The following is a 25,995-nucleotide window of genomic DNA, read 5'->3' as shown; positions in this document are numbered from 1 at the left end:
CTAATAGGGTTCCAACTCCCAGCAACAACAAAAATAAATAAATAAAAAATAGGGAACCACCCCTCACGCTCCACCTCATGATGCTTAATCGACGTAATCAACCTTAATTTGATGCAGTGTGGAAAAAAAAATGCACAGAAATCAATTATTTTTCAAGAAATATTAAATAGATTCAACATCTTTCTTCAACAAAATTGCAGACTGCACAGATGGTACCTTCACAAAGGAAAAAGTACTATAGCTTACTAGGGTATATATATATTAGACTTAATAGTTACTATATACAGTAATGGACTTCTATTCATTTTGCATCAAATTAAAACTTTGGCTGTCAGATAATTATTTATTAAAAGCTAGACATTTTAAATGAGAATAAGAAAGAAAAGTATGTCTTTGTGCCCCCTTTTCCCTGTTAATGCCCTATCGGCCCCCCTGGCTAAACTTTGCTAGATCCGCCCCTGCACAGTTACCAGCCGTCAGCTACGTAGAAAAAGATCCTCGAGTAGAAAGTAATATTAAATAAATTCTAACAACAGCTTATCAAGCTTAAACGTGCTGCTGTTGTTCAGCCGCTGGTTTCCTCTTTCTGGTGCAAAGTGGGCCAAAAGCAAACAAGAGAGACGTACTCCCGACAGAAAAGCCGATCAGCTGATCATTAAGCAGTTTCATGATTGAAGTAGCAGCAAGAAGAGGCAGTCGCTCCATATATCGTTTGTTAAGCTTAACGCAGGAATGCTTTACAAACATTCAGAGATGGACTTACACACTTGCTTTACTTCTCTCGGGGATAACTTTGTCGGAGATGAAATGCCGGGTTGCTAGCGAAGCTCCACATGCTATCCAGACCACCGACAGGTCCCGCATGCCACAGCCGCTCTATCACGTGATGCATACTGCTCCGACGTGCTAACGTTCTGAGGCGAGTTACGGCGTGTTGCAAGTTTTGTGAGGTGCTTTCGTGATATTTAATGGATCGGATTACATTTTTTATTTTTCTCCGATATCCGATCCAGTAATTTAGGTCAGTATCGGACCGATACCGATACGTAATATCGGATCGGTCCATCTCTAAGTTTGTACAGATGCGGTGAGAACAGAGTACAACAGTGAGTGCCTACAGCAGAAGTGTCCAACTCCAGGCCTTGAGGGCCGGTGTCCTGCAGATTTTAGATGTGTCCTTGATCCAACACGGCTGATTTAAATGGCTAAATTACCTCCTCAACATGTCTTGCAGTTCTCCAGAGGCCTGGTAATGAACTAATCATTTGATTCAGGTGTGCTGACCCAGGGTGATATCTAAAACATGCAGGGCACTGGCCCTCGAGGCCTGGAGTTGGAGACCCCTGGTCTACAGCCTTCTGTAAAACACAGTGGCAAATCTGTCACGGTTTGGGGCTGCACTTCAGCCAGTGGCGTTTTAATGCTTGGAAAGAAAAGCACACAGTGGAAGACTATCAGTTATGGACTGGCCTCCCCAAAGCTCAACATGACTGAAGCAGTGCAAGATCATCTGGACTGAGAAGAGCTTTGAATGTCCTTCAAAAAGCCTAGAGAACTATTCCTGAGGCTTGCCTAAGAAAGTTCAGGCTATGTTGAACAACAAAGGTTGTCAGACCAAATATGGACTTTCAAGCTTGTTAAGAATTATACAAACTCTTATTTTTTTCCCCCTTTCTCCTAGGAAAAACATTAAGATATTACTAGCGGTGAAATAACTGCAGTACTGTATAGTACTAGTACTGCATTTGTATCCATTTGTCCTCAAATTTAAAAAAATAAATGAAAATTTAATAAATACAACAGTACAACAAGGGAAACCTGTGGGAATTGCAGCCTGGGAAAGGGCAAGATGCCATTTGGCAGTGAGTGTGAGTTTAATACTGAGGATGTTTTTTTGTGGGCCTGAAAACCGGTTGTTTCTCCAATGTAAATATCTGCAGGCTCTAGAAGGGGCCTTTGGCACTGACACAGTCAGGGGCAGCAGCATCTATTTTAGACTACAGAGTATGAGAAACGAGATACGGCACCTGCAGTGGAGTCTTTTTTTTTTTTTAAATTATCTTCTATCCCCACCTCGTGGTGACAGAAAGACCTCCAACTTCCTCTACACTTTCTCTTTAAAAAACAGGATCTCGTGTGGCCCAGTCAAAAAGCACACCCTCTGTAAGTATCTGTGTGAATGCTATTGTTAACCTCTAATAGGTTTATTGTCTAAAAAGGTCAAAAATCAAACGTGAAGAAACTCAGTGTAAGCTAGCTAGCTACATAATCTCAAAGCCAGGCTGTCACGCTGCTCTTCACCACACAGATAACCTTTATTTGTTAAATCGTCGACAAGAAATAAATGTTTATTCAAAACAGTATAACGTTACGTTATCGACACGAATATACTCACCAGTTTTATACAGTTAGCAAACGTCAAGTAAGCCAGCTCGCTTGTAGCTTCGCGTTAATGCATTATAATCAGTTTGTTTGGTCCGCTTGTGGGCCAATTTCGCCCATAAGTTGGTCTTAGGCGGCGCTTCCTTTTAAACTATACATGCATTTGGTGTTTTTTGGCCACATATTCACACACCATAACTGATAAATCATGCCAGAGCTCCAACTACAAACCTGAATATGTAACAGCAGACTCTATGTATACGGAGCTGACTTAAAACGGTACGAGTCCAATAGGTAATGCTGCCTGTAAACTGAAACTAGGGAGAAATATTGCACAACGATACTCTTGCTCTGTCTTTTCTGTGGGGGTCTGTCCTGGCAGTTTAAAGTACACTACCGCCACCGTCCGGTCACAGTACGCAATTTAACACAAAAAAGAATTAAAACTTTTTGTTCATCTTCCACATAATTAAGTGGCTTAGTTACACAATATAAGCATTTTTTTTTTCATTTCTTTTTGCACAAATTTGATGCTTTGATCCATTCTTGCAAATGTCTATGCAAAACAGTCTTCTGTTTACTACATTTTTAAATTGCCCGTAACATGGCAATCAGAATGAGTAGGTAATATTTTTCCTTTTTCTAACCTGTGTAGTGGCTTTTATGTTTTCTGTATCGCAGCAGCGTGGTCTGTCAACAAACTGGAGTAGGGAAGGTATAATAATATGAATCCTGTCCAATCTCTTGCAGTTAACCTTCCACACATATTAATGTGTAACTGCACACTCCTGAAATTGTAGACATTTTCAATCACTGCCATTAATACTCCAGAAGATGCTACACACAATGACGCTGATTTATTCTTTTCACTGACAAAGAGATAAACTGAGGATTTTAGGGTTTCTTAATTGTTTAAACGTTGAGGTTTGGTCATATATTTGTCGTTATACTGGTCACCAATATTACCTTGTATTTGTACATTGTACTTCGGTTGTTTTTTCCCCACACATTTTCAGTCCAGTTTTTCTATTTGATCATTAGGGGGCGGGGGCGACGGACGGACCCGGTGCAGGAACCAAAATAGGCTAAGAATTGCGCTGGTAGACACTTAAAAGAAGTGGAGGATCTATTGGTTTTGTGAGGAAATAAAAGATGAGAGGTACGTGTGTTAGCCTAACTATTAGCCTAAAAATCCGTCATCAGTACTTAAGTACTGATGACTGACTTATGATAAAACACGCCTACCATGTTTTGGGTTCCTGCAACTGGTCCGTCGGATTATTGTCTCCCCAGAAACACTTCCCTTGTGCTTTTGGAAATCTGTTTTTTCCTATTTCCGTTGTGTTTTGTGTGATTTTGCAGCGTTTTTCTTATTGCTGGTGTTTTCTTAAGTTGCAGTCCGTTTGGCCTCTCAGGGTCATCCGTGGTAAATAGATAACACAGGATTTTTGCAAAATGATACCAAAGAGCTATTAGCTGAAAACGGCATATTTTGGCGTGGTCTACAGGGTGTCTTTAACAAATCTGAAGAAACTAGACAGGTGAAGGACAAAAAAAATCTACCTACTGCAGATGAACAGGGGGTCTTTGCAAATATTAACCTTTAAATTGATACAGTTCTAATGAACTTGTATTTCTATGTATGTTTACAAATGTTTCAATAAATGACTGAACCCATTTCCAATTTTGCAAGGAAAATGTAAAGAAATGAAGGTACTAAATGTACTATTCAAAATTTACATTTTTTTTCCTTTGGTAGGGCGTAAGAAATACAAAAACTCAGCCAATATATTGAATAATATTTTTTCCTCAATCACACAATCATTCCTTTCAAATTTATCCAAGCCTCTTTACAGTATCAATGACTTATTAAAGTTTGAATATTGAATAACTTTGATGTCAGAAATAATTGCGGAAACACCCAGATATGTCGTGACCATCTGTACAATTTCCCTTTTTAAAAAAATTTAGTTTCTAGTTAAGAGTAACTTACTTCTGCTATAAGAAAGCATCCTTATAGCAGAATTTACTGGAACGCAACAGAATTCAGTAGAAAAACTTCTGAGTGCTTCACGTCATTAAAGTTGCTCCCCACGTGTCCCTTGCGTCACCACTTAAAAAAAAAAGGGGACGTAGCCAGAACACGGTGGTGGTTGTTGTTGTTACACTATCATCCACAGGAGCAGGAGTGATTTTTTTTGATGCATCATATCCCCTTTTCTGTTCTGTTGGCTGTCACACAGGTATTTAGATCCCACATAAATCTCGTGAGGCGGCTGAATATAAAGAGCAACACTGTCTGTGGCTCCTCAAACACGGCTAGCATTAGCTAGCGGGTCTCACTGTCACAGCAGAGCTAACCAGCTAGTTGCTTAGCAGTTATGGAGTGGCTGGGCAACGGAGACTCACTTCACCACAGCGAAGAGCCCAGCAGTGAGTCACTTTCAACGGCCGGAGGCTTTAGTGGTCTTTACCCTCACCAAAAGGTAAGGCCTTTAAGTTATCTCATTCAAGATGTGCTTAACGGTATTCTAACAAGCGAATACTGTTGGAGATAGCTGGAGTGTGCATGTTATAACATTTTCTGTTATTCTGAAGCACAGTTTCCACCCTACACAACAACGGGATCTTTTACCAGTTAGTTTAGTGTTAAATGTCAGTGTTCACGCTGCTAACCCGCAGTTGCCCAATAACTATTCTACTTTAGCTCATGCTTATAGGGTAATCAGATTACTCGCTGCGTCATTATCTTGTCAGTACACCACTGAAATCAGGGTTGGGAAGAAATACCCCCTAGGTGGGTTGGTTGATGGGATCAGAGGCCATAACGGGAAGTAACAACCCCCCCGACTCAAACATGCGCACACTGACAGCTGTGTGTGATTACTAGCTAGCAGAGAAGGCATGCGACCACTGGTGAAGTGGAAACAAGCGTTTATTTATTTTTAACCCTCATGCTCCACCTTAAGCTAAACGCAGCTTGACTGCGGTCGTGAAAGCTTAAAAGCTAATGAACTACATTTAGTGTGTGATGCAGAGTCATCCCTCAGTTTTTAGGTGATCACCTCATTTACCACTCAGAGAGAGTCATTTCATGGTAAATTGTAAATGGACTATCTCTACTTGAGCACTTATAGAGCTTTATACAACTTGCTTCATTCCTCCACACAAACACTTTTCTTGTACACCTAAGTGCACACACATTCATACTCTGATGAACAGTGTTGGGTAAGTTACTTTAAATTAGTAACTTAGTTACATTACTAGTTCTATCAAAAGTAACTCAGTTACTTCAAGTTACTCTTTACTTTCAGAGTAACTAGTTACTAGGGAAAGTAACTTTGGTTTTACTCAGAATTCTCTTGTTAATGTGTTGCTTCCGTAACTGGATACCCAGCAAGATTGCCAGTCTTCTAGCTTGCTTACTTGCCACAAGTGCACTGTGCCACCTACCAATAGAAAGGAAAAAATAATGTGCACATTTCCACGAGAGAAATCCCACACCTGATTCTATCCTAGCCTGCTTTTTACATCCAACACAAAAACTGCAGTCGTGGTGCGTTCGATTGTACTCAGAACTCGGAAATTCTGCCTTCTGAATAGGAAGATGTAGGTAACACCAGACTGCAGATGAGCTGCATACAGAGCTGGACTGGGACAAAAAAATCCTCCCGGGCATTTTGACTAGCCCACCATTGTAGGAAAAATCATAAAGCCTTTGAATGAAAATAAACGCTGTTGTGACAGTGATGTACACTGTTCTGATGGTATATATGTATCAATCTATCAATTGTTTGTTGCAAGACTCAGATAATTATTTTTTTTAAAAGTGAGACATTTTAAATGAGAATAAGAAAGTATTTCCTTGTGCCCCCCTTTCCCTGTTAATGCCCTACATGCCCCCCTGGCAACACTTTACTAGATCCGCCCCTGCACAGTTACCAGCTGTCAGCTACCTAAAAAAGGATCCTGGTGTTATTTGTCTCTCAGAAACAGTTCATAACTTCCCTTCAACTCATTCATGTCACCTAAAAGGTAAACCTGTTTCTCCATCACAGCTCTGATGATCCAGTAAGGACATCTCCTGGTTTCATCTTCATGTTTCCCTCTCACCAGATAACCAAACCGACATCATGACCAGCAGCTTTACAGCCGTGGCTCCAGCAAACATCAGCTGATAGTAGAAATTAATATTAAATAAATTCTAACAACAGCTGATCAAGCTTAAACATGCTGCTGTTGTTTACCGCGACATCCGCTGGTTTCCTCTTTCTGGCGCAAAGTGAGCGATAAATAAACAAGAGAGAAAAGCCAATCAGCTGATCACTGATCAGTTTCATGATTGAAGTAGAAACAGGACAGGGAGGGTGAGAGGATGAGAGAAGAAGAGGCAGCTGTGCGGCGTAAACACAGAATAACTTCAGCTTTGTGCCTTTTTCATTGTAGCTGAAGTCCGGGACAAACTGTTCCTTTTCACCTCAATACGAAACCCGTAATATTTTCTCTGAATACCAGACGATTCAGTTTTTTACGAGACGGTTGGCAACTCTAATAATTAACCTTATGAATAAAATAAAGTTCAACATCAGTAACATAGCACCCACCCAGCTGTATAGAAACTCCATCATGCTAGCTAGCACGCAGTACGAAAAAGTCAGCACAACGAAAATAAACTCCAACTAAACTTGGTTCATATCTGACCCAGATGGACTGCAGATTATAACTTCTTACCTGAAGTTCAGTTCACCTGACACTCTCGGACCAGCGGCCGCTTCGGGTCTCTCCTCTTGCCTCCCTTTTCCTTCATCCACCTGCTGGCCTCCACCACTTGCTAATGTTATTGAATCTGTGGAAGCTCCGCGATAGCCACCACACGAAGTAACGAATAACGAGCCTATCTAAATCCCAGTAACGAGTAACGCGTTCCTGGTTTTGGCATAATAACTAGTTACCGTGCTCGTTACCACAATAATAACGTAGTTACTGTAACGCGTTACTTAATAACACGTTAGTCCCAACACTGCTGATGAATCCATGGTAGAGCAATTTGGGGTTCGGTATCTTGCCATGCAGACTGGATTGAACCACCAACCCTCTGGTTAGTAGAAGAACTGATCTACTGCCACCCCAGAAAAGATGTGTTCAGAATAACTTTCTGAGGAATATGTTGCTAAATTTCAAACTTGGCATAAAGATTTTGGGCTTTGATTGAAGTGCAAAACCTCTTGAATTTTATTCATTTATTGTATTGCTAACAAGTGCTAGCTGATTTTTTTTTTTTTAACAGTAGTCATTTGCTTTCCATTTACCTCAAACCAGCCAACATCATCAAACCTCTGTGATTGTCCCATGGCATCGCTATGCCAAAGTCAGCAGCGCTGTGTGAAGGCCTCGATCGTCTCAAGTTGGAGACTAGCTGAGGCGCAGGATCAGTTATGCTCTTTAGGAGTCCACAGCTCTGAGTCGCTGGAGCAAGAGCGTGCTCGGACTCAGGCCTGCCCCACAGAGCTCACGCACAATGAGGAGGAGTGGCGCCGCAAGGAGAGCTTGCTGGGAGTTCAGGAACCCAGCCGCAGTCCTGTATTTGGAGCTAGTTGGGATGTTTTTGATAAGGCAAGTTTGCCAAACAACATTGCAAAATGAACATATAGAGGGGCTGTGTTCTGTGCCAAGATTTTAAGACCGTGTTTCCTTTCTGTTTCAGAGTATCATCAATGTCCAGCATCAGGCTGCAGAAATGGACCAGGACAAGTGTAAGACATTTCTCCAGAAATACGAACAAGAGCTCAGGCATTTTGGTAAGTGAGCCAAAACGTCATCAATTAGCAAGTCGGTTTGTGGCTTTAACGTTGCTGCAGTTTAGTAGGATTGTTTCTCTGGTGTAAAGGGAAAGGATGTCCTCATTTAGTTTTCATGTGTAAACTCAAATAAGTTTTAAGCTGCCTGCATAGTGACATTCCAACAATTTCATTCCAGGACACACTTCTTTAAATAGATCTTATAAAGTTGGATATTAACTTTGTTGCTTGTCGTCAACGTGATAATAATATCTGAATTATGGATTACGGCCTTGTTTATGTGCTGCTGGGAAACAAGCTTGCTGGCATCACAGCAGTGGTTATCAACACTCACATAAAAAGGAGCATTTCATGCCTAATATGGTTCTTCCTCTGCACACAATGATCTCTGAGTGGTGCCCATTTCAGTCAGAGATGTTACCAGATGATAATGATGAAATAGGGATAAAAATATATAAAGAACAACTCGAGTTAATTATTTTAATGCCAAGTTCAGTCTCAGTGCTCCTGTTTATTTGAAACATTACGGCTGCACAGTAGAGCTCTGAAACTTTAAACTGGATACATTTAAACGTTAGTTGCTACTTTCTCACAGCGCAATAAAGGAGATGTGGAGATTGCTTTAGTTTATCAGCCGATCACAGTGAAATTAATTATTTATTTTTAATGAATAACTGTTTGTGGTGTGTGTTCTGCATTAAAGTAGCTGCATTTCCAGCAGTGTAAAACAGACTTAGCAGGACAGTAGAACCAAGGATAAGAACATTTACACATTTTCTGCCTCAAATGAACAATGAACAAGCTACAAGGGGGGGTGACGGTTTCAGTGTCATGGAATTTTTTTTTCCTCAGTCTATATTGGACATTTAGAAGAACCTGTATTACATACCTTGCCATCAACTTTTATCACACCTATAATTTCACTGAACACAGGCTGTATATTTTTGCTTTAGAAGCTTTAATGGATAGTTACATAAGAAATAAGGAACCAAGTTATCAACTGATCAGACAGGTGATGCAAAAATTATGAATTTGCACAGATTTGGATTCACAGGCAGTTTTGTTGTTGTGCTCAGTAGATACTGCATATGCTAACAACAGCAAAGCAGAAAAGAGATCAGTTGTTGACTGCTGTGTTAAAGAAATAACTGCATATATTACTGATATTTAAAAGTCGTAAGTTTCTGTAATCAATCTTGTATTTATTTATTTGTCTTTGTCAGGTATGCTGCGAAGGTGGGATGACAGTCAGCGATTCCTTGCAGCCATGCCTCAGCTTATCTGTGAGGAAACTGCAAACTACTTAATTCTGTGGTGCATGAGTCTACAGCAAGAAGGGGTAATATGCCGACAGAGTAGGCCTGGTGTTACTTTATTGCTTCATTATAGTCAACATCTCATCAAGTGACTAAAAACAGTTTATCCAATAAACAGCATAATGCAGTTTTCGTGTGGGTCATAACTCTGTGGGTCATGTAATTCCCAAATGCTAAAAAACAGAGCCAGGGGAGGTGTCCTGAGTAGTTGATCTGGAAGATAAGTGTAAAGCGTAAGCTAGCTATCTATCGATCGATCGATCTATCAATCGATCTATCAATCGATCGTTATTTTGGCATGAGTTTTGAAGTAATGCATTGCCTCCAATGGACCATGCAAAGTGTAGAGCTCAGCACAAATGAAATGCTGTGGTATGACCGTAAGAGAGCTGTGCATAAACGAATGCTTGGAAACTGAAGCAGTGTTGTGTGGGGGACAGAGTTCCTCCATAGTGAGAGACTGATAAAGATGTATAGAAAATGATTGCATCAGATTATTGGTGCTAAAGGTGATCCTGCAAGCTACTGAATGGGACATAGGATAGTCCTATAGAAGCTTTTTTTCACTATATTGCTCTATATAGAATAATCCAAGGAGGATAGATGTTAATTATTAAAAATCAGTATTTCTAACAATTCTTCAACCAGTGAATTAAAAGGTAACGTAAAAAAAAAAGTAAATTTGGGCCAGTTTCCAGGTAAAGAACTTACAAAGAGGGCATCTGGTGAGAAAACCAAAGACATCACACTAGCTTTTCCTACTTGTGTTCTGCAGAAAGAAGCGTTGATGGAGCAGGTGGCACACCAAGTTGTAGTGATGCAGTTCATCCTGGAGATGGCTTCAAACTCTCAGCAGGACCCTCGAGGCTGCTTCAGACAGTTCTTTCATAAAGCCAAAGTAAGAGAAATTCCTCTTATCATTGATGTGTATGAATGTTGTGCATCTTATTATGGCTTTTATAGTGTTGCATGCTAAAATAATTTGGCTTTGTTTTCTAGAGATAATAATAAAAAGCCATCATATGCTAGCTTTCAGAGTGTCTCAGACATATTGTTGTTTTTCCAGGAAGGACAAGACGTCTACTTAGAGGTCTTCCATACAGAACTTGAGGCCTTCAAACAGAGAGTTAAAGATTACACAGACAAATGTAGAGGTCATTTGTCCAACACTGAACAGCAGAATATCGGCACAAACTGCATACTCGACCCCAAAGAATCAACAGTACCTTCAGTAAGTGCACTTGAGCTTGCACCAGCAAATCTTGTACCTCAATGCAGTTATCACTTACAGAAGTGAGATGGCACTGTTGAGCTTGTTTTGATATAAATAAGAAAGTAACTAGTTTTGGTTTTTCTTGGTGGTGATCATTCCCGAGGGATGTGTCTGTGGTTTCTTTTGTTTGTAAATGATGACAGCACTACAGTGTGGGCACAGCTGCAAAAAGGTAAACTTTACCTTATAACAAGGAGCTGGGCCCCATTGTGTTAATGTTACCTGTAAAATCAGAAGTGGCCAACACATTTGCTGACAGTTGCTATTTGACCTCTTCAGCGCAGCAGAAACCCGAGAGGACATCCTCAGTCTTAGTTTTATCAAATCAGTCAGATCTCATGTATCCATCCTCACTGTAACAGTCATCTGGTTTTCTGTAAAACAGGAGAAACATGTAGTGATATATTGTACATATATTTATTAGTTTTAGATTTAGCCATTCGTATATTTTGCCTGTTTATGTTATTGTATTTTGCACAACTCTGTTGCTTGTGAAGCTCGCACACAAGAATTTCACTCGCATGTGCTGTACCAATGTACCTGCACAGGTGATGTGACAATAAAAGTGATTTGATTTCATTTGAAGTAGTCCGTGTTAAGCAGTTTTATATACTGTAGAGTGCAAAAACATCAAACTACTGTTAGATTATGCTAAGAAAATGCAAAATGGGTGCAGAGGTTTCTTGAAACATGTGCAAACATAAGTGGCAACTCGGTATATAAGGTGAAAACAAGCTTGAAGACGATGTTTGCCTGAACTCGCTCGGGAATAGTTCTCCAGGCTTCTTGGAGGACATTCAGAGCTCTTCTTTGGATGTCGGATTCCTTTTGTTCCATTCTCTGAAGATGATCCCACACTGCTTCAATAATGCTGAGGTCCAGGTTCTGTGTTTAGGTTCACTGATGTGCAGAAAAATGTAGCAGTTGCCAATCTTACCTGATAACACTGCATGATAGATCAAAATCTGACGATGCTTTTCTGTGTTAATATTTCATCAATTTTGACGAGATCTCCAACAGCACTGGCCAAAAAACATGCCCAAACCATGACAGAGCCTCTGGTATACCTCAGCCTTTTCTACCTATTTGCCTTCCTTAAGAATTGCTGCTTGATCATTTGTGAATCAGCTGAAGGGCCACGTGCATCTGTCAGGGCTTTCTTAAGGATATGACAATATATATTTATATATATTTGGTTATTTTTTTTGTTTGTTTGTCTTTTAAACAGACACTTCTTTTTTTGTCGTCCACTTTTCCAGTTTGCTCTTATTAAGAAGAACTTTGAAAAAAGGACGTTTTCAGATTCAATTTTAATTATGGAAAAATGGGGAAAATCTCCTTAAAATATACTTTAATTAAATTATTTTTTTCTAGTTATATTCCCTTATTTTAAAAAAATACCTATTTCATAAATTATTCCCTCTAAAAACTTATACATTAGCATGTTTGTTTACTAGATGCCTATAATAGATTAACAAAGAATATTTGCACATTTGGAATATAAATCTAAAATTAACGCAGTATATTTTAGCAGAGACATTTAAATTAAAAAAAAAAAAAAGAAATATTTCACTGGTGTTTCCAGAACTATTCTAAATCTTACTTCCATCTTTTGTAAAACCCTCTTGGGCAGTAATAATTACAGCTTTCTTTTTGAGCAAGTCACTACAAGCTTTGCACACATGCCTTAGGCAACTTATCCCATTCTCCCTCGCTCATCCTCACTGTTCAGTAGGAAACATCTGTAAACTCACATCTACAGATCTCTGTATAGATTTTTGTATTATGTCTTTATTTTTATTTTTTTGGGGGGGGCATCAGGTGCACCACCCAGTGACAGTTCAACTAGCCAACGGCAAACACAATAATGGGGTGGCTTTGGGACAAGTTTCTGATTTTATTTAGCTGCATTTATCTCTGTCAGATCTGAGCATTCTGGTTGTCATTGCTGCTGAGAAGCAGGCCCTTAGCATCATGCTGCCACCACCCTGCTTCATGTGCTCAGTCATGCGTTTTGTCTGAGCATGGCTTCCTTCTTCTCACTCTACCCATAAAGGCATAAGTGAAGGTGTGTTGGCAGGGAAGGTCATCCTCCCATCTCTGCTGGGGAGCTTGTGAATTCCTGTTAAGCTATGAGACACAGATTGTAGCTCTGAACTATTCCACACATCACCTGACAGAAGTGCATGTGAGAATAGAAATGTTTCACTGTGTTGATCAAACATTGGTCATCAGTATTTAACCTATGAGCTCCCAAGTCTATCTAATGTCTGATCACACTGATGTGTGACCCCATCTCCCTGACCACTCCCATAGTTGGCTGGTTACTCAGTGTGTGGGAAAAACCGTAATATTAGTAGGAGTCTTGGAGGCTTTAAACTCCCTTTTTATGACATTGTACTCCTGGGATGACCATTTAAAATGAAAACGAAGAAACTTGTAGAGTAAAAGAGAAAAGGAAAAAGCAGTGTAGGGGTCTTTGTGAAGCACTGTAGATGAAGCTCTGTTATATAAGAAATGTGTTACAGTATGACCAAAAGATCAGTAAAGATGTGTGTCTCACATAAATTAAGTCTTTGATATTGTAAACCGATTACAGACATGTAAAAATATTTGGACTTGTGGAAACGATTTCAACATTCAGAGTAATCCAAGTGTAGAAATTGCTAAAGGGGATATAGCACAGGGTAAATGTGTGGGGTGCAGTACAACAGGCCTTTTTGTAAGACTGAGAGAATGCGCTGTCGCCCCTCTGTTGGCCTCTCAGCTGGACTGGCTGCCAAAACTCAACTCTAAAGAGGGGAAAAAAGCTTTAGGAGGATGCAGCCTGTTGAAACTGAAACTGGTTGTGCTTTTGGATTGTTACAGCTTTTTCTTAGAAGAAAAAGCTGTAACAATCCAAAAGCACAACCAGCTTAACTTAAATTTTGAAATCTGACCATATAATGAATATTACTTACAACACATGTTTGTTTAATGCTAATTTGTTTTAATTGAACAAAACGTGTTGATAAAAATAAAGAACAAATCATTAAAGATAAATATTTAAAATCTCAAACTGCAGTTAAAGAGCCTTTAACTAAGCCACAGTAGACTTATCTCTCAGCTATGTTTGAGTCTAATTTTAATTTTGATTTGCACGCGACCGTGTTCATCTGTGATTGTTTTCTGATTTCTGTTGACCTCTTTGTGTCTTTGCATTTCATCACCAGGTGGCAGAGTTTCCTATGAAGCGCTGTGTAGAAGCTGGACTTTGGACAAGCACAGGGAGGTGGACAAAGGACGACACTACAGAAACGGAAGACATGCGCATGATGGAGACGTCTTAGAGGATTCAGCCCCGCCCCCTGCTTTTCTAATATCACCATCATAACCTCTCCGTTTAGGAACGATCCGAGTTGTTTATACAGCAGACCAGGCTAAAAAAACAACAACATCATAGTGCAGGAATAAACAGACATTCAGTCTTTTATGCCACAGTTTTCAGTAGAAAGCCTGCAGAAAGTACGTTTGTGCCAATGGCAAACGTTTCTCTGTGTGGCTGTTAGCATGTCGGCGTGGTTGGCCTCTGGCAAGCGGGTTTGTTGCAGTGTCTTTTGCCAGCTTAAATGCATGTTGTGCCATAACTGTTGTTTTTACAGTTGGAGGTATTGCATTCTTCAAGCTAGGTGTATATCTTTCTCAGAAGAGAGAAATATCCTCACTAAAAAGCAGAACAGAATTCATCCAGACAACACAATGAATACTTAACCAGTAAAGTCTCTGGATAAAAATCACTTTGGTAGCAAATCCACTGCTTAAAGTATGACAGAGGTCAGGGGTCACAAAGAGCACTCTTTAAAAAATCATGTCAAGTCTGAGGAGAGTAACTGATGAAAGTTAGTGTCCTTGCACCCTCTGAAGTACAAGAAGATTCAGTTGGAGCCAAACAGTATTGCAAATCTTGTAACTGCAATGCTGCTGCTCTGGTAAACAGTAACTACTGCAAACAAACAAAAAAAGGTGGGGAGTGCTTTGCGGGTGTGACCTGAATTGTTTGATTTTAATCATGAAGAGGAAAACAAACCTACCTGTGATTAGGAACAAAGCATGTTTGAAATGGAGGGAGAGTTTCTGAGTTATCAATAGAGTGTCATAGGGCTTCAGTTTGTGAGATATGCAGCTTTATTTTACATTTTTAACATTTTCAATGCATAACATACAACCAGAGCTACTGACTTTACGCTAGTGTGCAAAGAGCAGTTACAGTGAATATGAATAATTTCTAAATCTGTAGTGTGATGTAACGTTTTGGTATACCAGCACTCAACATATTCAAAGTCTAAGCCAAGTTAAAGCTCTGAAAGTTCCTATTTTTTGTAGTCAGTTTCTTCTTGTAGGACCCTTTCAGATTGATCTTCATATAAAGAGACTGCACATGAATTTCAGTTCTGTAAGGCTGATTATGGGAGAGGATGAACAATGCAGTATGTGTGGGTGGCAGGGTAGTTGTCTGACTCAGTCCAAATCAGCAGTCAGAATGGATGATTCAGGATGATGGCTTAAGGTGTAATTGTTTTCCTTTCTATCATACAGTTGCTCTTTTGTTGCCTGATTGCTTCTTTTTGAGCCAGAAAGGCCATCATGAGTGGTCTGTCTCGTTGCTTTAAATAGGCCAAGAGGATGTGTTAAGCTCATTTCCAGCTCTGTTTGAACTGTTAAACTGGGCCTTGATGCAGCCCGTTAATTTCGTCCCCTTTGTGAAGCAGGAGGTTTCGGCTCTGCTCCTTACAAAGGCCCTTATTGGCTGCTCCTAATTTGAATAGTAGATGGGTGGGGCCTCTGTGTTCACAACTAGAGCCTTATGCCTAAACCTTGTTAAGGGAAAAAAATGCTTTTATTGATATCAAACAGAGACAAGAGTGGGGGAAAACTTGCTAATGTGAGTATTCAGAGTAGTTGAGCCTCTTTTGGGTATGGTTAATATGCTCATCCAAATTTCTAACATCATGTACAACAGAAAATCATGAAAAACATCATGGGTTCAGGTGATCTGACAACACTCCGATTACACTATACCTGTGGAAATCATTGTGGCCTTAAATCTTTTGCTTTGAACACTGTGTGGTGCGACAGGTTCGGAGGACTAAAGCACATTATAGCTTCGGAACAGTATATGTGATGGGAGAAAGAGGATGGTTTAATTGTTCTGTTTTCCTAGAAGTATTCCTTAGTGTTGTCTGGAGAAGCTTAAACACAGCACAGTTTGTAAAAATAAAAAAGGAAGCCTTTCGTCCGTTAAGAGACATCCATGCTAGTCAGGTGTTATGTGGATAAATTAACTGCAGATAAGTGATTAAAAATCAGTCAAATACAACATAATGCCTACGCTGAGCCGTAATACAAGCTCACCAGATGTTAAATTACAACTGACTATATACTGTGTATTCACAAAAAAGTATTTGTTGTGCACTTAACAGCTTTGGGACTTCCTGTGACAAAAATAAGAGTCTCAGGACGACAGGTGGTGATTAATTTAAGTTGAATTTTGAGTAAAATAGCATGCTTTATAGTATGTGAGTCAGTATAATAATTCTGTGATAATAAAGCACTCAGCTTTTGATGCAAATAATATAATATTACAATGCTGTCTTTTTTAGAAAGGCATAATCAGCCCAGTTTTGGTGTTGAGTGTAATTGTCAATTAACCACAACCGGTTATTGTGCGGATCGTGACGTGAGACGTAAAGAGGACACTACATTACTCGGTAACTAATCGTCAGCTGAGTTTCGCTCCTTTGTCTTGCTCTCATGTAATCAGAGACTGAATTTCAACCCAAACACTTCAAATCCTACCAAAATCTTTTTACATTTGTTTTGTGCATTTTATTTGTGTCTGCTTCGGTGATGCGCCAGAGAATAACTATGCTTTCTTCACCAGCCTGGCATCTGTACTCGTTTCCTGAAACCAAGTTGCAACCAACTGTTTCCTTTCATAAGTGCTTTGTACAGACTTTTGTCTGTGCTGAGTTGGTTGAAGTTCTTCGCTCTGGGATGATCGACACCAGAGCTGAAGGAAAGATGCCTGTGCTGAGGATGTGCGAAAAAGGGCTGAGCTCTCAAAAAAAGACTTTTCACTGTATGTGTGTTTGCAGAAAGGAGCTCTCTGCATCTGAATGTGTCCTGCACTTTATGTTTCTTTTGTAAAACGGACGAATACAAAGGGGTGGGGTGTTGAAAGCTTTTGCTTTGTAATTTTGTCTCATCCTGCGTTCTAAATGTATATCACCTTTCTGTTCTTGGTCAGCAAGAAACAGATTAGAAATTATGAATGCGTTTTTATGAATTGCGTGACATTTTGTTTTTGCTTTTGTATTCGTTTTTTTGTTTGTTTAAGTTTCAACTTTCTTTCACAATGCTTTTCATTATTTAACAAAACATAAACATTGTAGACATTTGCTCAGTAAGACATTTGCTGCAGTGTGTGGATGTAGAAATATCAAGTGTATTAAATACAGTTCAGACTTGGAGCTGCTTCATGATGCATTGATGATTCTGCTTCACAGCTATCGTTGTCATTTATTAATGATCGCTCCCACCCCCACCCTAAAAAGTAGTCTTTTTTTAAGTATATTAAGTAACATACACACACTCAGTGCTGTTAATAAATATATATGTTCTCAGCAGTGAGGTTAGATGTGGACATAAGTAGTCTTTGTGGAGCAAAATAAAATATTTAACTACGAAAAATAATTGGCTAAGGCTTGCTGAACTCAGCCTGTGGCCACTGGTGTGTCGACTTCCCAGGTTACAGTGAGCTGTGAGTTTAGTCACTAGCTGCCATCACATTTACACTGACTTGTCCTACAGAGGAAAAAAAACAACTTCAAATATATAAACACAGTACTTAATGTCTTTTGGGACCTACAGTCGAAAACAGTGGTTAAGTCCTTACAGGGAAGCTCCACTAAGTTTGCACATCATAGTTTGTTGTCAGGTCTTGAGGAGTACTAATATATATGTAAAATCAAATTTTATAAGAGGGAGCTTTGTGAAGTCCAGTAAATATTTAGACAGTCAGTTCTGGAGTTGTGGTTGAAGACAAGGCTATACAAATACAGGCCATTTACCATTTACAAGGACGACGGAAAGAAAGAGGAGGTTTGAGTGGAAAGACGTGTGCTTGCCAGACGTCTGTGCCTTGCTCGTCTTGCTGCAGGCGAGAAGCTCATCATAATACTGACTGCTGTTAGCATAGCACAGCCAAATTTCTTGCCAACCCGACAGACAAGTTGCACAGTGAGTACTGTCGATGCCGGGGTTTGACTTTCCACATTCATTGTTCTTTTTAGTTATTTAGGAGCAAAATCATTGAGAACAATAACTGGTAGGAGGCTTGGCTTGACCTAATTTAAAGGTCGTCTACTGTGCAACATAATGAAGGCCTCTTTTTTTGTATACGCAGTCTACAATTTACAGAGGACAGGAAAACTGTAGGACCCCATGTACAAGCCATGATAGCAGACATAAAACTAGTTGACAATTCTGCAAATAAAAGCCTTTGGACAAAGTTGGTCTTCAGAATTTGTCAGAAACTTTTTTTTTTAAAGAGTTGGAGGGAAGGGACAAGTACTAAGATATGAGCTGGTAACAACCTTACATCCTTTTGTTTTATACATACCTTTGAAGCTTTAAAATGAACTTGCAGCTTGGAGAATATTTCTTAAATATTACAAAATGAGACACAAGATAAATGAAGTCACAGGAAGAGTTGGGAAAAGTTTACATTTATATATTGAATGTCTTCCTATCAACACGAAAACAAGAAAATAGAAAAACTGAGAACCTTACAAGCGATTCAACTAGTCTGCAGAAGTGAACACCTGGCACATCACAGATCAATGACACGATAAAGGCAGACTTGTAGAAGAATGGGAGAAATCATAAAACGCGTGAAAGGGAAAACTACCCTTGCCAAAGCATCTCAGTTAGATATAGGCTGCTCCAAAACTGAACACTTAGTGACAGCGTTGCATATCGGAGCTCTGACTACAGTCTGATGCAAGCTTGATTAAAAATAATTTACAAATTCTAGATATTATCCCACTTACACCAGACTAGGCTTAAGTGGAAGTGACAAATAATGTCTTTGAGATGAAAACAGTGGAACTTATAAACTTGTGTTTGCATTGAAATCATTGAGAAAGGTGGGAGAAAAGTGACTAGTCTTGTGTTCTAATCAATGAATTTAGGACTGTTTTTGGAAAAAGTCTGCATACAGTGCTTGATGGGGTGTTTTGTGTTGTCTTATAGTCGTATGTATAAAAAAAACCCAAAATGACCAGGAATCTAGGTAAGACATTTATTATGATTTATAAACATAGTTGTGAGTCACCTATGAAAGGAGATACGCCTTCAAACATTATCTTCAAGTGTTTCGGAATACGCACAGGAAACATTTGCTGCATCGATCTGTACAGTACAGTTCAAGGTAGGTTTGCATTTCTGTGGCTTTTAACAATATCGGAGAAACTTTAAGAAAAGAGTGCAAAAACAAGAGGGAAAAGAAACAACAACACAGCAGATGATACTTAAGTACTGCAACATCTCCCAAACAAGACAGAAGCAGCACAGAAGCCTTGTACAAACTGTATAATTATATATTTTTAGTTGTCACATTCACATTAAATGGCTAATATCAGTCAATGACAACAAGGAATAGCTGGCAGAATTTAAGAGCATCACTTAAGACTAGCTAAAGAGGCTGTTCCACAATAATGCTTTTTTCTGATTAATTAAAAAGAAATAACATAAGAAATGTGATCTGGTCATTTAATCTGGTCCACTACGATCAAAATCATTTACATTCATTTAACTACCTCGTTTATTGTCAAAAGCAGCAAAAGGCACTTGAGTGCAAAAGTGAATTTACAGTAATTTGTAGAATGTGGCACATTTCCCTTTGGGGTAGCTGCCTAGTGCATGGAAAACAAACCCAGCAAGGCAGTTCTGGAAAAGCAATGCTAAAGCAAAAACATAAAGAGCCCACCATATTGTTTTTAGGGGATTTCTCATGTTTAACCCCCCCCCCCAAAAAACAAAAAAATAAAAAACAAAACAACAAGTCAGTCTTGTAGTGTGTGCCCATTCTTATTCATCAGAATCAAACAAGAAAGGAAATAATGATTATAATTAGAAAAGACTTTACACTTTCCTTAAAAACTGGCTGCATTCACCGGCACACGTCAAGCTGTTATACTCTGCAAACGCAGCCTTCACTTACTGTTAATAACCTTAATATTGGAGTCACTCAGTTTTCTGCTTGCTTCATAAAAAGGCACACTATGGAGTGAAGAGGCAATCTGTGCAAAGTCTAACAAATACTGTTTAAAAGATTTTGCACACAACCTGAGACGTTCAAAAACCAATGTCAACATTGTGGAAAAATTACTACTATAAGCTTATGTTTTGTATTAAGTGCCATTTTACTGCCGTGTACTCCTGTACACGTAAGATGAGTGTTATCCCTGTTTTAAAACATTCAGAATATTTTACTCCCTTTGTTTAATGCAAAAGTGGCATTTTGACTGGACAATGCACACAGTGGTTTCTGTCGATAAACTCTTCTCAGGCTTTCTATTCAACTTTTTGATTAATTGAAGACAATTTTCTCTGAAGGAAAACTTCAACGTGTGGCCATATCTTATTGGTTTCTGTCCCAGAGAAGGTCTCTAGCACACCTTTACTCCTGGAGGGTAAAAACAAACAAAACAAATCAGATTTCAATAACAGCATTTGAACTTGGAAATCCATGTACATCTATTAATCAGCTGGCAATGCTCCTAAACTTCAGAACAAGTTATTTTAAACATTAAATCTGCATCTTCTTCTATTCTCAGTCTGTTATTATCTGTACTTCCTGCAAATGACAGACTTTTAGGCAATGTGGTTATAGTGGAAAGTGGGACACTGGATAAAAGCATCTCTGTGGTTTAAGGAAACAGTCATACATTTTCCTGGCCCAGAAACAGAACATAAGATCCATGAATTTTCCTGCCTGTGTTTTAAGCTTTCAAGATAAATATTTATACATCTGTCACCTGATTTAATAAAGAGAAAATGCGATGCAGTGTTGGCTAGGGCTGCTGGAATGTGGTTCTTATGCATTTTCTTCAGTCATGCAAACAGCTTTGAAGAATACGCAGGGATGAAAAGGTCATGGTTCAATATTTTTGACTTTTAGCTGGACCCTTGGTGAGTATTAGAGAGATTTTTGCATATACTGCTGGCACTAAGTTTTAAGGTATCTGCGGTGCTCTACCTGTAGTATTCTAAGACGGGCTCCGTCTGGGTTTCGTAAGACTTCAATCGCCGTGTCACCGTCTCTGGTTTGTCATCGTCCCTCTGGAAAAGAGGCTCCCCTGTGTCATCATCAAAGCCCTGCAGAGATAAAAGAAATCTGTCTTAATGCTGATCTTTTGTGCATGTTTACTATGTGCTGCAAAGGAGGGTTTTAGTTACTTCTTTTACATACTGGCTCTTTAATAATGAGATATATTAGGCAATAAATGTTGGAACATAAAAAATATGAGACATGTTGGAACAGAGTAGAAATCATCTTACTAATCCACAACCGTTTGTAGGGTTTGATCAGTGTTGAATGAAACGTGACAGAGACATCAGTGTCAAGGGGCTGCCTTCAGTTCATTTCCCATGTTGCCAAGCACATTTCTGACTTTAAGAATTTGAAAGCTACAAAGATTGCTGCAGGCTGGCTTCTTTACTTTCCAAAACCTCACAGGATGCTTTTTCCCCCCTTGCAGTGATCTGGGAGCATTACTAGAAGGTGGCTAGTGTAAACAAGTCTGCATCTGTGCTGAAAGCACTGCGAGGCTTTGAGCTACAGCGACTTCTACTACAAACACAGATTTACAAAAACGTGAACCACAAGCTATTAGTCAGGAATGATAATAGTGTGAAAGGCAGACGCTGTGTCTCAGCTCTACCCAGTGAACTTGACCAGCGCCCCAAATCTACCCATTTGACGTGCTCAGATATACAACCTGTCCGTTTCTGTGGGGCTTACAAAGGTTACGTTTCTCTCACACTCTTTTCTTACAACTCTCAAGGCTTTTTATAATCTCCTGCCTTAGGTTAATGTTTAGTTACCCTTCATCTTCTACCTGTGAACTAAGGAAACAAAAACAACCCTTCACATATATAAAATATCCTCAACTGAACTAAAACTATTCATCTCACATTTCTCTGGAACTGAAAGGTTGACATTTATCTGGATAAATGTTGTTTATTTGTTAAGAAGTAGTTGATGTTCTATTAGGAACTTGAATTTCTGAATTTCATTCTCATTTCAGATAGACATTTGTTGCTAATGAACCTGTACAATTTGACCTTCAACATGATTTTTTTGATTAAAGTGTATTAATGCAATTAGTTTTTATTTTAACAGCACACTTTTTTTTTGATCGGTTACACTTCCAAACTCTTTACAATATTTTATGACCGTCGGAGGATTGAGAGGACTCTAGATATATTCAACACCTCTGCTCCATGACACCATCTAAACATCAACTTTTACCAGCTGCGTCCATTATAGGATCAGTCACCCTGTTATACATTTCAGGAGGGTAGACTGTAATAAAAAGGGCTCGGACAGTTCCAGGAATATGACAGTGTCTTTAGTTTACTCAGACAGCAGACACAGTCCCAGAAGGGTACGTCTGAGGTCAAGAGGGAGCACTGTAAACATGCTGTCCACAATTCTGCAAGAAATTAATGATTTACATGGGGAAAGAATTAGCTGCCTCAAGCAATTCCAGTTGATTGAGGCAGTAAGTTAAACTCGGAAATCTGACATGAGAGAGTAAGTATTATATTAAAGGCTCTCAGTGTGTTTACCATTACTCTTAGGAGAGTTACCAAATATGCAAAGTGAGGGAATATCTCTTGGAAGATTGGTATTCATCCTTCCAGCATATTTCCAAAGACATGCTGAAGTCATTCTGGTAGCATGTGGTGGCCAAATACCTTACTAAGATTTATACTGGAGTTTTTCCTGTAATCTGGTATCCTTTACTCTGAATTTCCACATCTTTATTGAGCAAATATATACATTCATGAAAATTTGAGAAACCTGAATGGCCTCATGTCCTGTTCGCATCACTATGTGGTCCAGATCGTCAACTAAATTTTAATATTAAACAAAGATAATGTGAGTAAATACAAAATGCAGTTTTTAAATGATTACTTCTGTCATTAAGGAAAAGAAAAAAGCTATCCAAACGTACCTGGCCCTGTGCGAAAAAGTGAAAGCTTCCCCAAAAACCCAATAACTTGGCAGCAATCAAGCTTTCACAATGGCCGGTAACAAGTCTTTCACATCACTGTGGCTCACTGTTCTTAGCAGAATTGCTTTAATTCAGTCACATTGGAGGGTTTGGGCATGAATGGCCTGTTTAAGGTCATGCCAAGACATCTCAATCGGATTCAAATCTAGACTTTGACTGGGCTGCTCCAAAACCTTTTATTTTTTGGTACAGTGATAGACATTCACAGGTGGAGTTGCTGGTGCGTTTTGAATCATTGTCATGCTGCATAACCCAAGTGCGCTTGAGTTTCACAAACTGATGGGCAGACGTTCAATTCATGGTTCTATCAGTTACAGCCCCAGACATCACTAACACCATGTCTGTTTATTTTTATGAAATGCTGCATTACGGTAGTAATAATGGGGCGATCGTGGCTTAAGAGTTGGGAGTTCGCCTTGTAATCGGAAGGTTGCCGGTTCGAGCCCCGGCTTGGACAGTCTTGGTCGTTGTGTCCTTGGGCAAGACGCTTCACCCGTTGCCTACTGGTGGTGGTCAGAAGGCCTGGTGGCACCTGTGTCCGGCAGCCTCGCCTCTGTCAGTGCGCCCCAGGGTGGCTGTGGCTACAATGTAGCTTGCCATCACCAGTGTGTGAATGGGTGGATGACTGGATATGTAAAGCGCTTTGGGGTCCTTAGGGACTAGTAAAGCGCTATATAAATACAGGTCATTTACCATAATAAAACTTAAATTGGTCCGACTATCTGAAACTTGAGATTTTTGCAATTATGTGTGCAAAGCTGGGCTAAATACGGTATAAAACATCTAATAGAAACTAAATCAGGGAGTGATAGGAAAGGGATATTTACAGGGACTTTAGGCGGGTTGAAATCTGTGTTGTATACTCTGCCACTCGGAAGGTGAGTCCAACGTGAAGTCAACCTTTGCTTGATGGTCTGGAAAGGTACATTGAGGTTAATAACTGTGTCCAAGGTGTAGACAACATCCAGAGCTTCTGCTTGGGACACTGTACGAGGAAAACCTGGTGAAAGAGACAGAGGAAATCTAGGCAAAGCAAAAAAGGAATCAAGGTTGGTGCGATCAATGCCAGTAATTTAATTAAAGTCTAAGTCTTTCCTTCAGTGTTACATCTATTTTTTTATAGAACAAATTCAACAATTCCTAACTAGAAATGCTGATAATATGATCGCCTACCACTCATTTTACCAGATGAACCGAGTGCTGATGCAAAGTTGTGAAAACTTACCATCGAGCAGCCAGCTGCCGCCATCTATTGCCCTCAGGTCATTCAGGATGAGACGAGACATGACGTCATCAGGTACCAGCTGACCCTGATCAATACAGGACTTCATTAGCAGCCCCAGCTCTGAAACAAACAGGAGAGGAAAACAAAAAACAAACAACACATGAGACAGAGAAAGGAAGAATGTTTGTGTTAGAAAATGTACAATTTTCCCTTCGTGCCTCAATTTTTAATCCATACTTCATAAAGCCAACACGGATACCACATCAACATTTGGCTGCATGTGCCTGACAAAGAAGCCTAATAACATGCATCTACACCAGAAAACCTGTTTTATGTTTCAGCTATTCTAACACTTCCAGTGTTTGCAGTGTCTCCATCATTATAAACAGTGTGTGTAGCTACTCAGTGACACACAGATGTTAGATGTACAAAGACAAGCTATGCTGAATTACAAGGTAAAAAACATAAAATGATGCAAATACCATAGCATATTTACACTTAATATGCAAAAAGTGGTATAGTGTATAATACAAATTGAAGAGGTTAAAGCGAAAGCCTTTTTTCTATTACTTCCACTTTAATTGGCCAGAGTCCATCAGAGGAAAGGAATTTCCTGACAAGCCTCTTTATTCTAAGCGGATTTAATGAAGAAGCAGAATGCGTTGGGGGATCGCTTGATCAAATAAAAAGTCTGACTTTTAAAAATGCGAGCAGTCACACTGCATAAAACCTGCTTTGATTGGCAGATGCTCAAGTGAATTAAGTTAAGCCTGCACGTCTGCACTCTGTATGTTTTAGGCTTTCCCAGTATAACTAACGGTTAAAGCACGATTACACATCGCACACTCCAAATCAACCAACATGGGATTCTCTTCATGCAGCTGTAAAAACAGACCTTTTTTTTCCCTTCAAATGTGTAACTCCTCCTTTCATGAAGCAAAAGTTCACGGCTATCTTATCTTTACAGCTCTCAGCCACATCCAAGGTGATATTGAGCAGTAGCGGGCCTTCCTCCAAGGTCCAGGTAACTCTGGCGCAAATGTTTGCAGTATAAACCTGACAACGCTGACCTTGATTAGAGAAGACACAACATGTTTAAATTGTATCCTATGTTTAGTATTTCACAGACAGATAAAAATCACACTGTTGTAGGCGTGGACTCTTATCAGAATATTGCAGAAAAGCTGCCTTGTTTCGTTTTTAAGTTCGCACTTTGTGCGTAACGACCAGCTGTGGCTTTAAGCGAAATAAGCTTGATAAATACTAAGTTAAATCTTTCAGTTTGACACGTAAACTCCTGAAAGCTTTTGCAATGCCTTAGCGTGTCCTCCCTCTCGAGCTAAAACTATCTTACCGGTCTGCGCGTTTATGTTGGCTCTCAAAATGTCCCCACTGGAAATGTGCTTCAGTCCAAAAGTTTTGGTAATGCGCCCAGACACCGTTCCTTTCCCCGACCCCGGGGGTCCCATGATGACAGCACGGATAACTCTTGGCAGCACCATGTCCAAGCGAGTTTGAACTGACTTTTATCGAGTAACAACAAGTGTTCCCTTCTCATGAAACGCAGAGCAGATCCACTCTCCCTTCTCCTTGCAAAACTGCACAACGCAAGAAAGAGTGGGCGCGTCTTAAGCAGCTAGTTTGAACTCGGTGGACT

The 25,995-nt window shown here is 39.6% G+C and overlaps 3 protein-coding genes across 5 annotated transcripts in view; 1 reads left to right on the top strand and 2 right to left on the bottom strand.

The window, feature by feature from the left end:
* Window positions 1-2,728, bottom strand: part of exd3 (exonuclease 3'-5' domain containing 3) — a 47,009-nt gene extending 44,281 nt beyond the window's left edge. Inside the window, 1 exon segment of the mRNA XM_082539725.1 lies at window positions 2,396-2,728. The gene's annotated coding sequence lies outside the window, so the exon portion shown is untranslated.
* On the top strand, window positions 1,867-17,276 carry cdc37l1 (cell division cycle 37-like 1). 3 transcript variants are annotated; one of them, XM_082539740.1, is made up of 8 exons: window positions 1,867-2,163; window positions 4,626-4,868; window positions 7,702-7,995; window positions 8,087-8,180; window positions 9,404-9,519; window positions 10,272-10,394; window positions 10,563-10,727; window positions 13,982-17,276. In XM_082539740.1, exons 2-8 carry the CDS (start codon window positions 4,764-4,766, stop codon window positions 14,096-14,098), a joined length of 1,014 nt encoding a protein of 337 aa, XP_082395866.1. In that variant the 5' UTR covers window positions 1,867-2,163; window positions 4,626-4,763; the 3' UTR covers window positions 14,099-17,276. The 3 variants fall into 3 exon arrangements, with proteins under 3 accessions (XP_082395866.1, XP_082395867.1, XP_082395868.1); XM_082539741.1 differs by lacking the exon at window positions 1,867-2,163 and adding an exon at window positions 3,446-3,541; XM_082539742.1 differs by lacking the exon at window positions 1,867-2,163 and having other exon boundaries at window positions 4,760-4,868; window positions 7,670-7,995.
* A 1,820-nt stretch (window positions 17,277-19,096) lies between these two features.
* Window positions 19,097-25,972, bottom strand: ak3 (adenylate kinase 3). Its single transcript, XM_082539743.1, has 5 exons — window positions 25,693-25,972; window positions 24,339-24,458; window positions 23,941-24,113; window positions 21,070-21,188; window positions 19,097-20,496 (listed from the first exon to the last, which is right to left on the bottom strand). Exons 1-5 carry the CDS (start codon window positions 25,838-25,840, stop codon window positions 20,385-20,387), a joined length of 672 nt encoding a protein of 223 aa, XP_082395869.1. The 5' UTR covers window positions 25,841-25,972; the 3' UTR covers window positions 19,097-20,384.
* Between the last annotated feature and the right edge of the window lie 23 nt (window positions 25,973-25,995).

The sequence above is a fragment of the Aulonocara stuartgranti genome (assembly GCF_965226115.1).
Source record: "Aulonocara stuartgranti genome assembly, chromosome: 7".
Taxonomy (NCBI): domain Eukaryota; kingdom Metazoa; phylum Chordata; class Actinopteri; order Cichliformes; family Cichlidae; genus Aulonocara; species Aulonocara stuartgranti.
This window is presented reverse-complemented; position numbering and strand designations above follow the sequence as displayed.

What these genes read in the sequence shown, in the direction of transcription:
- cdc37l1 (XM_082539740.1), top strand. Translation starts at nt 4,764, where the DNA reads ATGGAGTGGCTGGGCAACGGAGACTCACTTCACCACAGCGAAGAGCCC. An exon ending in ACAAGAGCTCAGGCATTTTG is followed by an intron (nt 8,181 to 9,403) that starts GTAAGTGAGCCA and finishes TGTCTTTGTCAG; the next exon opens with GTATGCTGCGAAGGTGGGAT. An exon ending in AGTTCTTTCATAAAGCCAAA is followed by an intron (nt 10,395 to 10,562) that starts GTAAGAGAAATT and finishes TTGTTTTTCCAG; the next exon opens with GAAGGACAAGACGTCTACTT.
- ak3 (XM_082539743.1), bottom strand. Translation starts at nt 25,840, where the DNA reads ATGGTGCTGCCAAGAGTTATCCGTGCTGTCATCATGGGACCCCCGGGG. An exon ending in CAACATAAACGCGCAGACCG is followed by an intron (nt 24,459 to 25,692) that starts GTAAGATAGTTT and finishes TGTTTGTTTCAG; the next exon opens with AGCTGGGGCTGCTAATGAAG. An exon ending in CCCGTCTTAGAATACTACAG is followed by an intron (nt 20,497 to 21,069) that starts GTAGAGCACCGC and finishes TTTACCCTCCAG; the next exon opens with GAGTAAAGGTGTGCTAGAGA.